The 16,147-nt window shown below is 40.4% G+C and overlaps 1 protein-coding gene across 5 annotated transcripts in view; it reads left to right on the plus strand.

The window, feature by feature from the left end:
• The window catches only part of KIF20B (kinesin family member 20B), a 237,092-nt gene extending 225,373 nt beyond the window's left edge, over positions 1-11,719 (plus strand). For all 5 annotated transcript variants that reach the window (XM_033943513.1, XM_033943516.1, XM_033943517.1 and 2 more), the window contains exons 33-34: positions 3,735-3,874; positions 11,535-11,719. In XM_033943513.1, the coding sequence (XP_033799404.1) occupies positions 3,735-3,874; positions 11,535-11,609 (215 nt within the window). In that variant the 3' untranslated portion in view covers positions 11,610-11,719. The remainder of the gene's footprint in view (positions 1-3,734; positions 3,875-11,534) is intronic.
• Positions 11,720-16,147: the final 4,428 nt, after the last annotated feature.

Below are 16,147 nucleotides of genomic sequence, written 5' to 3' on the forward strand. Positions count from 1 at the left end.
TCTTGGGAGTTGTAGCTTTTTCTCTTCCTCTGTCTTCCAGAGTTTCAATGTTAACAGTTGCCTGAAAACATTCGTACAGCTTCTGAACTCCCGAAGCCATGACTGACACATTTTTGAGCAATCTCAAGGAAATCATAACCTTTATTTCTCAAAGCAATTGATGTAGCTCTCTTCTTAGTGTTTCAATCCTTTTTGTAGCTACATCCTATAAAAAACAAAAGAATTTGCTGAAATTATAGATAATAGTTTAAAATATTTAAAAATCACTTAATATAAATTCTTAAAAATCACAAAAAATTAAATAGGGGTTGAAAACTAGCGAACAGAGGACTAATAATTCACATAGTATCTCTGGATAAATTACTATTTGTATAGACTTGCTTGAGAATAAATGGTGATATATAACCTTAACAAATAATAAATTTCTGCCACTTGTCACAAAATGTGGCTATTTCTCATTTGTAATGTCAACAATCCACAAAGACTTGATTACAGCTAGAATGGCTATTTCACGTAAGTAGATAAGCAACTAGCACAGAACCTACATTTCATATGGTGTATCCACAATTTTGACCAGTAGTGGAATTTCAGATATTGCATAATAATTGTGCTTCAACTGTCTACTTGCAGAACATATAGACTGGAGAAAACACAATTTCAGAAAAATGCCAAATGAGTAATATTGAATGGGCTAACCTAGTTTGAAAATGAAGCAATATGGTGGCAATTCTGTGAATTGGCACCTCCTGTGTGGTACCTTAATGCTGCACAGCACCTATTCTATAATGGTATCAGGTTACCCTTGAGCCATTTCAGAATATTAGCGCAGACCCTCACTGGTGCACCAAACGTGTGCTAGCTTTATGCTAAGTCAGTAGCATGTGTAGGAGAGCATGCCTAGATCTGTTTGTCAACATGCACATTTCAAAGTTTTTGGAATGCAATTTGGCCACAAATTAATAAATTAATGGAAAATCATATAGCAATATCATATGATACAGTGTTATTTGGAATGATGATGAGAAAAAAAAGTCAAATTTCACCAGAAAATAACAAGCTTTTATTAATCATGACAGGGGTTGCCATTCAACATATAACCAACAATTGGAAGAATTATAATAACCTAAATTATACATTTTGGTGGAATACAATATGTCATATATTCAAAATGGAAAGAGCAATAGCAATACAAAGAGGGACATATACTAAATTTATAAAAATATGGGGGCCATTGACAAAATATTGCAATGAATAAATAGTAGGATTTTTCTTCTTCTTTTCTTCTTTTCAATATCTTCTTTGTGACACACATGGAGGGGGGGTAGTGAAAATAATTTTAACATAATATGCTATAATATGATATACAATAAGTAATGTATGATTGAAAAGTACTAGAAGGGTGGGGGGAGGGAGAGGGGATAAAAATATATTTAGAATATGATGTATTAGATATAAAAGTGATATTGTGTATTCATCAACTGTATTTTAAAATAATATATATAAAAAAAAAAAAACATGCACATTTCATAGTATTCTGTAAGATATACATGTTGATGGGAGACACGTAGGAGAGCATACAGTATATCACCCAGATTAAGTTAAGTGATTGTGGTTGAATAAATATATATAGTAAAAGATAAAGCCACAAAGAAAAAGGAGGTTTTTTTATGACGAACGATGGCTCTATAAGTAAGGAGCAATGCAAGATCAGATCTATAACCTGCTTCTTTAGAGCACTTTATTTGGTTTTATATCCCGTCCTCCCAGGGGAGCTCAGAATGGGTTACAAGTTTACATACATATTAAAGTAGGGGTGTCCAACCTGCAGCCCCGTGAAGTATTTTGTGTGGCCCCAGTCGAGGGCAATGTAGTGTTTTCCTCTGCTGCCCCCGGGTGTTTACCGTCTTGCCGGCTCCCTCCTCTGTCTTGCTGCAGCGTATGCACATTTGTGCGGCCCCAGAAACATTTTTTTCGGCCAATGCGGTCCAGGGAAGCCAAAAGGTTGGACACCCCTATATTAAAGTGTTTTTATTCAAGGTGTTGGCATACATGGTATGGCAGGACATTGTCCAATATAGATGGCAAAACACAACATAACATGGTATGGTAAGACACTGCATGATGAGCATTGTATGACAAAACATAGCATGGCAAACAGCATTACAAACATTGTACTACAAGTGTGGTTAACATAGCATGGCAAACCTAGTATTATATATACAAAACATGGCATAGTGTGGCTAACCTAATATGACATGACAGTACGGTAGACATGGGATGGCAGACATTGAAGTCTTTTCCTCCCTAAAAATTTATAACTTTAGCAGACAGATATATTCAAAAGTATATTGGTGTGGTGGATAAGTTTTATGTATATTACAAGGTGCTCACAAAATCATTCCATGATCCCCCTTACTTTGTAATTTTATTAACATGTACATCGCTTAGAATTTAGATTAAGCGATTAATCAAATTATTATTAAACTTGAAACTTGATTTTAAATGGTTACAAAATCAAAACTTCTTGGAATATGTTTATAAATAAGATGACAGCAAATACAAGTCCCAAAAAGCATGCTTAGCAAGATTTTACAGAATCGCTTGCACTTTCACCCTTATAAGCTGCAGTTGGTGCAGAAGTTACAACCTTCAGACAATGCAATACGACAAAATGACCAGGTGTTCCTCAAGTGGCCCTCCGAGATCACTGGATATTACTGTTTGTGACTTTTTTCTTTGGGGGCATGTACCTCCACTACTTGCAACTATGGATGATCTACAGGAAAGCATCACTGTAGCTATAAATGCGATCACGCTGGATATGCTTCGGAGAGTCTGGTCCGAGCTCGATTATTGCATCGATGTTTGCCGAGTAATAGGTGGGGCACACATTGAGTGTATGTAATCAACAGATACCATATGAAACTTTGAGTTGATGAAGCTGTAGCCTCAAGGTGAAAGAATATTCCAATAAATTTTGGTTTTGTTACCATTTAAAATCAAGGAGTGTTTTTGTGGGCACCCTGTAAACCACAGATGGAAGACATTCCTACATCTGTTCCACCCATGCTCCTCCCACATGTACAGTATACCCCTTTTTTCAGTTGGGTGCTTTGCCACTTACAAGTGAGCTTTCAGAATAATGCTTTAGACAAGTATGCATATAACTGGCACCTCTTCTGCATTTCGTGCATCAGATGCGCTTAAATGCAGGCATATCTTATAGAGAATTGCTCACTATCATTTTATATTTTCCAGACTTCTGTGCTATACAAGAGTATGCTTTCATAGTAGAAATTTTCAGTATATTTGGCTTTTATGTTGTCTGATGGTCCAAAGAAAATACTAATTTATAAATGAATTTAAGTAGAACACAATAGCAGTGAACTGAACCTCTTTTCTGAACTTAAAGTTCATTATTGGTCAGAAAATAATCATCTACATTAGTTAACCTTAATACCTCTTTACTGCCTTTAAGAGTAAATGCAATGAAGGCACCTAAAATTGGCAATTTAAGAATTTGGTTGGGTTTTTTTTTTCATTTTTTGTGTTTGTTCCCTGTGTTGCCAATGAATTGGAACCCTTTGGGAAAGTCATTCATGAATACCACCAAAGGCCATAGTCTTTATCGTATGGGCCTGCTAGTAGGCCAGAGATCCCCTCACTCTCTCAATGGCAACAGATGATATTTTGGATAGTTTCTTAAACCATTTATAAAATATCTCTCTTTATAGCAAAGAAATTGATTGAAACAATAAGTTCTCCTAAGCCTGTAGAAGTGTCCAATGCAGAATTTCTGCCCAAGGCAAAACGAGGCCGGAGAAAGCTGTATACCACAGATATTTCATCTCCTCTCGACATTCCTATCCATTCAGTAAGTAATAATATTTAATATTTTGGTTTGGTACATGCTTCAGTTTTTACTACGATTTCATATTTACCCTACCAGATCAATCGAGATGCATGGATTTATGCCTTCCTGCTAACAAATATGAGATAGAGCAGGCTCCTCACTAAAATCCAGGATCCTATAAATGTATGTGCAGCAGATGGTAGTATGTGTTTGACTTTGTTTTGCAGGACTAGCGAAAGCTCCTGGGCTGTAGACATTTTTGGAGTTTCCTTCCCAATAGGGCAGGCCTAGAATCAGGGAAGAGTTCACCAGGCAACAGTTATTCTAGTGCAATAGGTGAGACATTCTAGACAAGTGGATAGTGTCCCTATGGCCATGTGTAATCTGCAGAAGGAATACAGTTTGGATTTTTCTCTGTGCCTCTTCTGTACTTCACTGAGCTCCTTAGCTCTACCTATAGTTTGTTCCTTCTCCACGTTTACCTGCAGGACTGTGTTCATTCTACTCTCCACATTTTAATATTTTATTAAGTGTTTTTAGTCCTTTTTTTCTTCAGGATTCTTGTGCTTGGCACATTTCTTTCGCTTTGCCTGCATTGAGAACACACAGACTTCTGTCTGTAGCAGATATGCCAATCCCAGTGGGTACCTGTTAGCCAGCCTAATTAGTCTCTTTGGAACTCGGGGCCGTCCCTGAATTTGTCTCACCTGCTGTTGAGCAGGGATCGAGTGCAAGCTGTTAGGTGCCCTTAGGAGGCTCCACCGTGTCTCGCAGGGTGGCGGCTGCATCTTCTCACCTCCACCCGTCCTGGTGTGCGTCTGTCTGTCCACAGGGGTGGAGGTGCAGTCAAGCATTGTGTCTGACTGGCAGCCCGAAGATCAGCCATTTCCAGCATGAGGCAGTGATTCTCTAATCCAGCTACAATAAGAGAGCTGAGGCAGGCTGCAGCACAGATCCACAAACAGGTCACAGTGAGTATAGGCTGTTACAGCCTTTGAGATGGATCGGGGAGGTCTGAAAAGTGGAGCTTTCAAGGCTTCTGCATGTCCCCCCGTGTTCCCCCACCTGAAAAATACTAAAATTGCCTTTTTTAAAAAACTTTGCTAAGTGTGGAAAATATTGCTATTTTGGTGTGAATTTCACAACAGCAGCATCTTGGATTTTTAGCGATCTTGTTTTTGTTTTTTTTTTAAAGCTTCCTGCTTCTCCAAAACTGCAATTTTTGCCTCAAATCCTGTTGAGATGGAGTCCTTAGGCTCTCCTAATGTGAATTCTTGCCAGGATTGTGCAAAGTAGACACTTCAGGAGCGTTCTTGCAGCACGTGGTACAGCCGGGAGGGGCGGCAGCACAAAGCTTAGCCTCTCCCATGGTTAAGCAGGTGACAAAATGCTTGGCTAGCCCGGTGGGACAGCCTTTTTTATTTTGGGGATTCAGCACGGCTTATAGTTCCGTGTGCATGGCTGTGGTCCATCCACAAACTGATACAAATGGTTCAGTCATCAGAGGGTATCATAGCAAAAAAAGGGGGGTGGGGAACAAGATGGAAAGGAGAAAACACAAAAGATAAAACGCTGCATATAAAGAAGTATAAATGTATCTATATATAAATGAAATATACTTACAAATGGAATATGACAATCTGATTGCAAAGTATGAAATATGAATAAAGAAACAAATACGCATAAAATTAGTGCAGCATGCTTATAAAAAGACAGTGTAGTCAACCTCAGAATTAAGACCCCTTGGGTGTAATGTATTGAGGTCATATATGGTTCTCTGTTCAATCTGTAGTAAGGTGTTGATTATATTGCCCCCTTTGGTGTTTTCTTTGATTACTTTAAATACAAAATACCTTAGTTGGTTGATCTCATGCTTGCAATCTAACCAATGTTGTACCAGTGGAGCAGAGATGATATTCCTCCTAATGTTGCTTCTATGTTCAATGATACAGGTTTTTATCATTCTCCTTGTCTTCCTAACATAAAGCATATGACATGGACATGAAATAATGTAAATGGTGTTGCAATTGGAGGACTGACGTAAATTGTAGATCCATTTTGTAACCGTAAGAATGAATTGATCAATTTCTAGACATAAAGGGCATACAGTACACTTGCTGCATTTTTTTGTGTACGGGCGGTGTGCTTGCAGGATTTCTGTAGATGAAGTCTGGTAATCGTGAGGGTATAAATTTTTCTCTGTTATATGCCACTACTAATTTTTGGCTCTGGAAGCATTGATATCCCTCCAAGATGTTTCAATGTGCTCTGATAATCTTATTAATGTCCTTTGAAAGGTAAGTATAGCATATTGAGCATACTACATACCAGTCGTCTTGGTGGGTTGTAGAGTTTCAAATCTGTCTTCCTTGCGTTCTTTATTGTATCGATTGGTGATATCTTGACGAGGATATCCTCTGATTGAAAATCTTTGGGACATTTCACATGCGTTATCCTCAAAATCTGAATTTGTAGTACAAATCCAACACAAATGCAGAAATTGTAAATTTAGTAAATTATTCTTGAGTGACAGGTTACTTGTAAGGTGAAGGTAAGTGTTTCTATCAGTAGGTTTGCAAACAAGGGTTGTAGTAAACTTATTTGCTTCCTTGCAAATCCATAGATCCAGAAAATTAATTTTATGATGATCAACGTTCATTTTAAATTTAAGATGCGTGTCTCTTGTGTTAAACCAATCAAAAAAGGTGTTCAGGGCTGTGATGTCTCCCTTCCATATGATAATAATGTCATCAATATAGCATTTATAAAACAAGATATTGTGTTTGAATGGGTGCTCTTGCAGATAGATGGATTCGAAATTAGCTACATACAAATTGGCCAGGTCTGGAAATCACAGAATAGTAGATATCTCACATGGAGCAGGCATCCTCACACAGAAAAAGAGGGACTTTCTCAAAGTCCAATATCCAGTCAACCCCATTATTTACATGCTTCCTAAAATCGATAAGTCCCTCCACAACTCTCCAGGTAGACCCATTGTATCTGCCAGCAGTTCAGTTCTTGAACCCCTGTCCATATTTGATCGTTTTCTTAGACCATATGTTCCCAAAATTAACTCGTATATCAGAGACTGCACACTTGATCAATCTCTTGGCAGATATAGATGAAGATTTATCAGATGTTCTCCTTGTCACCTTAGATATCCAAGCTTTATACACCAATATTCCTCAAATCAGCACGTTGGAATTATAGAAAACATCTTAGATGGACATGAGTTTGACAGAAGAATTCCTAATAGACTTATATTGGCTTTTGCCACCATTACCTTAACAGAAAATTACTTTGAATTTCAAGCAAAATTTTACCAACAAGTAGTCGGCACAGCCATGGGTGTAGCCATGGCACTATACCTGGCCAATTTGTATGTAGCTAATTTTGAATCCATCTATCTACAAGACTACCCATTCAAACACAATATCTTAAGAAAGGACTAACAGTTGGCTCCCTCAAAGTACAGCTAGAGGGTCTCTCGTGCTTAGATCCCAGCTTAAGAAAATGGTGTTGGCTTCTCACCGAGATGTGGCTAGATTTTTGAAAGGAGTTACGTCTAAATTCTGCATTGTGTCAACCTTCTCCAACATGGACTCTCAATCTAATTCTGCAGGCTCTTAAAGACGGTGTCTTTGATGGACCTGACAGTCAAGATTGAATTTCTAGTGCGGTCACATCAGCACATCGGGTGTCTGAACTACAGGTCTTATCCTGTAGAGAAACTTTACATAGGATTTCAAAGGTGGGGGTTTCACTGAGGACAGTCCCCTCTTTCTTGCAGAAAGTAGTCTCCAGTTTCCACATGAACCAGGAGGTACAATTGCCGGCCTTCACATTCACGAAGTCCAAGAAGAGTGACAAAGTCCTAAAATTGCTGGATGTTCATAGAGTGATGCTCTGCTATCTGGAAGTCATGAATGAGTTTCATCTGACAGATCAACTCTTCGTACTAGTGGGTACTAGTGCTGCCCGATTCGCTATTCGAAGCGATTCATGATTCACTTTGGGTGAATCGATTTGTTTTGGCAAAAAATAAAACTTACTGATTCATTGGCCCCTTTGCTAGAGACCCATTCGGGCTTTCCCTCTGCCACCAGAGTCCTTCCATCTAATGTAATTTCTGGTTTTGCGAAACCGGAAGTTACATCAGAAGCAAGGACTCCTGTGACAGAGGGAAAGCCCAAACGTGTGTCTGCATGCAGATCAGTGGCAGCAAGACTCTCTCCTACCCGGCCGGAAGTATTTCTCCTCTCCTCCCCGGCCAGGCAAAAGCGGCAGTAGCGAATGTGATTCACTACCCTGCCGCTATTCCGGGCATCTTCTCTTCATTCGGCTGCCCAAGCGGAAACAGGAAGTTTTCACTGAGGACAGGCCGCAGTGGAGAGAAGATGCAAGGAGTGGTGGCAGGAGTAGATCACTAAATCACTACCACCAGCAGCAACATGTTGTAACATCAGAATAAAGATAGAGGGGAGATGGACTTGGGAGAGTTGGTGGACTGGAGAAGGAGAGATGGGGAGAAGATGGATGGGAGAGATGAACTTGGGGGAGGGGGGAGATGGACTTGGGGGAGTTGGTGGACTGGAGAGGGAGAGATGGGGAGAAGATGGATGGGAGAGATTAATGTGGTGGAGGGGGAGATGGACTTGGGGGAGGGATAGAATAAATAATGGATCTAAAAACAGGAGAGGGAGAGAGATGGTGGACAATGGGATTTAGGGAAGGAAGGAACAGAAACATAGAATATGACGGCAGAAAAGGGCTATAGCCCATCAAGTCTGCCCACTCTAATGACCCACCCCCCTGACTTTAGTCCCTTAGAGATCCTACGTGAATGTCCCATTTTCTCTTAAAATCTGACACGCTGCTGGCCTTAATCACCTGTAGAGATAGACTGTTCCAATGATCGACCACCCTTTCTGTGAAGAAGTATTTCCTGGAATCACCTCGAAATTTCCCTCCCCTGATTTTCAGCGGATGCCCTCTGGTGGTCGAATGACCTATAGGACAGAAGATATCATCTTCCACCTCGATACGGCCCGTGACATATTTGAATGTCTCAATCATGTCCCCCCTCTCTCTTCGTTCCTCTAGTGAGTACAGCTGCAATTTATTTAGCCTTTCTTCATACGTGAGATTCCTGAGCCCCGAGACCATCCTGGTGGCCATTCGCTGAACCGACTCAATTCGCCGCACATCTTTCCGGTAGTGTGGCCTCCAGAATTGAACACAATACTCCAAATGAGGTCTCACCATGGATCTGTACAGTGGCATTATCACTTCAGGTCTCCTGCTGACAAAACCCCTACGGATACAACCCATCATTTGCCTTGCCTTGGAGGAAGCCTTTTCCACTTGATTGGCAGCCTTCATGTCATCACTAATGATCACCCCTAAATCACGTTCCGCCGTGATCCTAGCCAAGGTCTCACCATTTAGTGTGTAAGTTCTGCATGGATTTCCCTTGCCCAGGTGCATTACTTTACACTTTTTAGCATTGAAGCATAGCTGCCAAGTCGATGACCACTGTTCCAGTAGTAGTAGGTCCTGCATCATACTGTCAGGCAAAATGCTTTTGCCTACTATGTTGCATAGTTTGGCGTCGTCGGCAAACAAAGATACTTTTCCTCTAAGCCCTTGGGTCATATCACCTATGAATAAGTTGAATAGAATCGAAGAGAAAGGGAGAGAAGTTGGACACAAGGGATGGTGTAGGGGGGATAGAGATACTGGATAGGAGGGTAGTTAGAAAGAGAAAGGGAGAGCTGGTGGGGAAGGAGTGAGAGATGCTGGATGAAAAAATATTTGAGAAAAGAAGAGATGGTGGATCTAGAGATGGTGGGGTCCATCGCTGCAGCTACAGGAATAGAGATGAAAAAAAGGAAAGATGCCAGACCTCCGGGGGAGGGAAGGAAATTAGAAGGGGAGGACAGAAATGGAAGATGGATGGTTAGCACAGAGAACGAAGAAAACGACAAATGAGTAAGAGACCCTGTCAAGCGAGTTATCAGAAGACGTTTTTCGCAGAGCATGGGACCAAAATGATTTGAATAATGACCAGACAACAAAAGGTAGAAAAAATAATTTTATTTTCTGTTTTGTGATTACAAAGTGTCAGATTTGAAATGTGTATCTTGCCAGAGCTGGTATTAGACCGCAAATGTGAGCTAGGATTTAACAGAGAGGAAAAGCCTTTTTTGTTTATTTTGTTTATACCACATTGCCAGTGTGGGTGGGAGAGGGCAAAGGGGGTGGAGTGGTGAAGAGGTTATAAAATAAACCCACCAGGATGTCTGAAAAAAAACCCACCCAATTGGGCAGGAAAATCAAATCAAAAAATTGATTCAATAGGCTGAATCGAATCAAAAAATTGGGCAGCACTAGTGGGTACCACCTGCTGGGGCCGGCCAGCTTCAACAGCGACCATTTCAGATGGATTTGTAGGGCCATTTCCACAGCTTATATTGGCAGCGGAAAGCAATCATCAGTAGCCACAAAGGCCCATTCCACTAGGAGCATAGCATCGTCCTGGGCTGAATCCAGAGCAATTTCCCCTGAGAAAATTTGTAGAGCAGCCACATGGTTTTCCCCAACATACTTTCACAGTTTTATAGGGTGGATGTAGCAGCCAAATTGGATTCCACGTTCAGATCATAAGTACTATCATCAGGCTCATCTGTCCCACCCTAAAATTCTAGGGGAACTTCTTTGATACGACCCATGTGTTCCAGATATGCTTATTGCACTAGAAGGAAAGATTAGGTTCTTACCTTGATAATCTTCTTTCTAGTAAATAGGTACATCATTCTGTAGGCCCTCCCTGTTAGATATTAGCCTGCTTGCTGTCTCAGACATGTCCATAATTCTGGATACCTAGTTTCTTTCCTCTGTACAGTACAGTCCAGAATAAGGGGAACCACTGTGATGGTGAAGAGACCATTATCTTTCAGAACTCCAGGACTGTTAGTACAGGTTGCGCTCAGGTTGGTGGCTTGTTAGTTCTACCACGTTATAGGGTTAAATGTTTAGATGTTATGGTTATTTCATGTTATATGTTATGATATGAGCAGAACAGACTTGTTTCTTGGTGAGAGTCCCCATGCTCCTCCCTGTTCTTTTTTCTCTTCTAAGGCTGACCATCTGCTTTGATTTGAACTGAGGTAGTACAGGACAACCCAGCAGGATTGGAGGTAGAGCAGTAAAATGCTAATGAGGCTCTCGAGACCAGGGATTCACAACCCAAGTGTTCTAGAATGATGTGCCTATTTACTAGAAAGAAGATTATCAAAGTAAGTGCCTAATCTTTCCTTCCTGCTCGTGGTCTGTCAGGTGCTTTTTGTCCTTATCCTTGAATCCTGCCACCAAATCCATAGCCAGGATATATTGAAGCCAGCCCAGGGTTCACTTCAACCCTACCTTTTGCCTACAGCCACTCATACGAGCCTCCAATTTGATCATCCCTGGAGATCCAGGCACAGATTCTATTGTGGTAAGGGAGCAAGGTTGAGACTGAACAGTAAGATTATACTTGTTTGTGAATGGTAAAATAGCTAACATTTCTCATATAGGTATAAAATATGTATGTATATGATACCTAATAATGTTTATAAAAACTTATTTTGAACTTATTTTAAAAAAGAGAAATTTACTACTTTTTTTATTTTTCTAGATTATGAATAGAAATGAAAAGGAAAGTGATCACCTTATAATCAAGAGAAGGCTACGAACAAAAACAGCCAGATAACACTGTCATTTTAATGTGTATTTTGTTTGTTGTAAATATTAGTGTAATTTACTATATAGTTTAAAGGATGTATAAGAGGGCATTGCATATCATAAAGCACATGTACATACCTTACTAGTCAGAGTGTTTCATTGTTGGAATAAGACTGAACCACTGAAGCTTTGTACATAATTTGTTTTTATTGTGAGGGATAATATTGGATTTTGATTAGAGATTAACAAAGGCCCCCTTTTATGAGGCTGTGTTAGGGTTTTTTATCGCAGGCTGTTGCTCTGACACTTATAGAATTCCTATGAGTGCTGAAGCTTTTACCACAGCAGCCGACAATTTAAACAAAAAACAACCCTAACACAGCTTGATAAAAGGGGCCAAAGTGACAAATCCAGAAGTTACTTTTCTTTTACTTGAATCATCTTAAAAATTGAGAAAATCTGAAGTAATTCACAGGCCTACACTGTGTAGAACTATAGGAGGACCCTTTCCGGGACATAGAAATTACTGCGAGCGAAGTCTACCAAGAACTGTCAAAATTGAAAGTAAAAAAAGCTATGGGCCCGGACAATCTACACCCTAGAGTACTTTGAGAACTGAATGATGTCCTGGCAGAGCCGTTAGCTGTACTCTTCAATCTTTCCCTAAGCAAGGGAAAAGTTCCCCAAGACTGGAAAACTGCCAATGTTATCCCACTCCACAAAAAAGGATGCAGGTCAGAGGCTGAAAATTACAGACCGGTGAGTCTCACATCAATAGTGAGTAAACTCATGGAGAAATTGATCAAGAACAGATTGGACACATTTTTGGATGATGAAAGATTAAGGGATCCTCACCAGCATGGCTTTACAAAGGGTAGGTCTTGCCAATCCAACCTGATAAGCTTCTTTGACTGGGTAACAAGAAAGCTAGATGAGGGTGAGTCCCTGGATGTCGTGTATCTAGACTTTAGCAAGGCTTTTGATAGTGTTCCACACCGTAGTTTATTAAACAAAATGAACTCATTGAGACTAGGGAAAACACTGACAGCATGGGTACAAGATTGGCTTAGTGGCAGACTTCAGAGAGTGATGGTGAACGGTATTCCCTCAAAATCGTCAAAGGTGACCAGCAGAGTGCCACAGGGTTCAGTCTTGGGCCCGCTGCTATTTAACATCTTTGTTATGGATCTAACTCAGGGGCTTAGGGGCAGAATCACATTATTTGCTAATGATGCTAAACTGCAACATTGTGGGCAGAGCAACAGAACCTAATGGCGCAACCAGGCCCAACACTGTGGAGCAGGACCTGCTTTTGTTGGAACAATGGTCCAGTACTTGGCAACTAAACTTTAATGCCAAAAAATGTAAAGTGATGCATCTTGGGAGCCGAAACCCATGCAGAACATACACCTTAAACAGTGTGAACTTAGCAAGAACTACTGCAGAAAGGGACTTGGGAGTTCTCATCCGGGAAGATATGAAAGCTGCCAATCAGGTGGAGAAAGCTTCAGTAAAGGCAAAACAAATGCCCACCCCTACCCTTCCTTCCTCCTCCAATGCTTATGGCTGTGCTCCTCTCTTACTCACATTGTATATATCCTCCTGTAAAACAGCGTTGAACTCTTGTATCCTGTTCTTTTGAAATATTCTGTATCTTATTATAAACATCCTGTACTGTTTCACTCTGTAATTTACTTTATCTTATTGTAAACCTCCCCGGTACCTGCTCACTTTGTATAATCCTGTATCGTATTGTTAACATCTCCTGTTCCTGTTCACTTTGTAATATCCTGTTCACTTTGTATCATCCTGTATCGCATTGGAAACATCTCCTGTTCCTGCTCACTTTGTAATATCCTCTTCTTACTGTAAACTTCCCCCAATTATCTCATGCACATTGTAATTTCCTGTATCTTATTCATTGTAATATCCGACTTCTCACGCACATTCTCACTCACAAAGCTTATGTATCTCAAATCCCTGGTTCTAATACCTAACTTATATCCTGTTCCAAACATATGTATCTTGTTGTAAACATATGTCTCCTGCTGTAAACACTGCACCTTTCCCGGCACGATCCTCTTTGTAAACCGCTTCGAACTTAGGGTATAGCGGTATATAAGAAATAAAATTATTATTATTATTAAAAGGAGCTTTATCAGCCGAAAACCTGAAGTCATTCTACTGTTGTTCAGATCCATGGTGAGACCTCAACTGGAGTACTGTGTCCAGTTTAGAGGCCACATTATCAAAAGGATGTGAAGAGAATGGAGTTGGTCCAGAGAATGGCCACTAGGATGGTCTCAGGACTTAAAGACATCCCATATAAGGAACGCCTGACCAAACTACGCTTATATTCTCTCGAGGAGCGTAGAGAAAGGGGGGACATGATAGAAACATTCAAATACATCACGGGTCGAATTGAGGTGGAGAAAGAAATATTTTATTCTTACAGGTCCCACGGTGACAAGAGGGCATCCGCTAAAACTCAAGGGGGAAGATTCCATAGTGACACCAGGAAATATTTCTTCACCGAACGGGTGATTGATCGATGGAATAAACTTCCACGCCAGGTGGTCGAGGCCTGTAGTGTAGCTGACTTCAAAAGTCGATGGGACAAACAGGTGGGAGTGCTGCAAAGTTATGCATGACAGAGGAGTACACCAGGGAGGGAGGGTTCTTGAGTGGGCAGACTTGTTGGACGCTGGCCCTCTTCTGCCATCAAACTCTATGTTTCCATGTATTTATGACTGGGAAAATCCAGGGAGCCATGTCACTAGGGCAACTCAAAAATAAAATACAAGAGCAAAATCAGATTATAAAAATAAAAACAGCAGCAAAAGCAAGAAAAAAATTGTTTTCCCTGGTTCCTTATGCTTTCTAGACATATTTCCATCTTTGGATATATTATTTTTGTATTTAACCATGTGCACCATAGCTTTGATTTGTTCATGTTGTACATTAAACTGATTTTACAAAACACTGAGCAGGGGACATTTTCCTAATGTTAGTTCATTTTCTTGTTTCTATTAAATGTTGAAATTGAAGCTCCTGTGGGATGTATTTGCTTTTGTGATGGATAGTATAGGTGTGTGATATACTGTTCAAGCTGTAACAGCCATTTAAATTTTAAGTTTTAAAATGCACAAGAAAATATTACATTATATACTGGTTTGAAAAAACATTTAAATATTTTATTATTTGGGACGTATTTTCAGGTTAAATCAGTCTTCAATTTTATGTTCCGTATATACATGAATATAAGCTGAGATTTAGGGTCAAAATAATAACCCCAAAATGAGGGCTTATATTCAGTGCAGCACCACTAACCTGTCGCTCTCCCAGATCTGTTGGAGGTCTCCGCAGGGCCTGCCGTAAGACCTGGTGGGCCAGCGGTGGACGAGGACAGGAGGAATCCCTCCTACCTCCTGTCCCGGACTACTTGAAAAACCTTTACCCCATCTCCCCCATTGGGCCGGGGCTGGAGGAATCCTTCCCACCTCATGGTCCAGCTGACTATTCCTTTCTTTACCTCCCTCCCACCTCCTCCGTGTATCTTTTACAATCTATGGTGGTCCAGTGGTGAGCAGGAGCGGCCTTTCTGCGCTCCTGCCCCCATGGAGAGCCGCTAGTGATTGGCTGTCACCAGGGAGGGAGGGGAGCTGGGTGCAGAGCCTGGTAGGGGAGGGAATGGGGCTGGGTGCAGAGCAGGGCAGGGTACTTGAATATTACCACCTCCCTCCCCTCATTTATATTCGTCAACCTTTTTTTTTCTCCTTTTTGGGGGGAAGAAAGGTTACCTCTGTTTATATTTGGGCCAGCTTATATTCGAGTATATATGGTAGTTTTTTTAAAAACTAGTACAGGTACAAGATCCTTTTTCTGAAATCCTTGGGACCCAAGCATATTTGGGTTTTTAGAATTTTTCAGTTTTTGGAATGATAAAGTTGTAAGCCCTCCAACCTTTTCTCCTTCTCACTGACACCCTGAGTGGAATCTGCAGCTCTTTGCCATTTTCCAACCCTCTGACCTGAATTGTGCAGAGATCAGGAGAAAAGCATGCACCTGTGTTGGTTTCAATGTTGTCACGTTGGGGAAATGACTAAATCTGGTTCGCTTCAAATTTCAGTTATTGAAGCTTTTCGGTTTTCGGAATTTCAGATAAAGGATCTTGTACCTATATTAATGTAGAATTTCACCTTTAGTTTCTTAATGGATCCACAAATTAAAAAAACAACTGCAAAATGACCAAAATAGTATGAAAAGATTTGGAAGGATTCTATAGATTCATTAGAATCATTGATTTTATTCAGACTTCAACAGACATTAACTAGAGCTAGGTAGAGAGGCCGTATTTACTGTTTAATCAGGAATCGGGTGGTATGTTCCTTTTGTCATCTTCTGTTTAAGTATTTTGGGGGATGGTATTGTGCTTAAGTTCCTGAGTGGAGGTAAATGATGTGACAATATGATTTAAAATTAAATATACAGTTCAAAATATGATTTTCAAGCTCTGCAGGAAGACAGATTAAAAATTCCAACCAACTATCACCCAATCTTCCTGCT

Source organism: Geotrypetes seraphini, chromosome 4 (genome assembly GCF_902459505.1).
Source record: "Geotrypetes seraphini chromosome 4, aGeoSer1.1, whole genome shotgun sequence".
Lineage (NCBI taxonomy): Eukaryota > Metazoa > Chordata > Amphibia > Gymnophiona > Dermophiidae > Geotrypetes > Geotrypetes seraphini.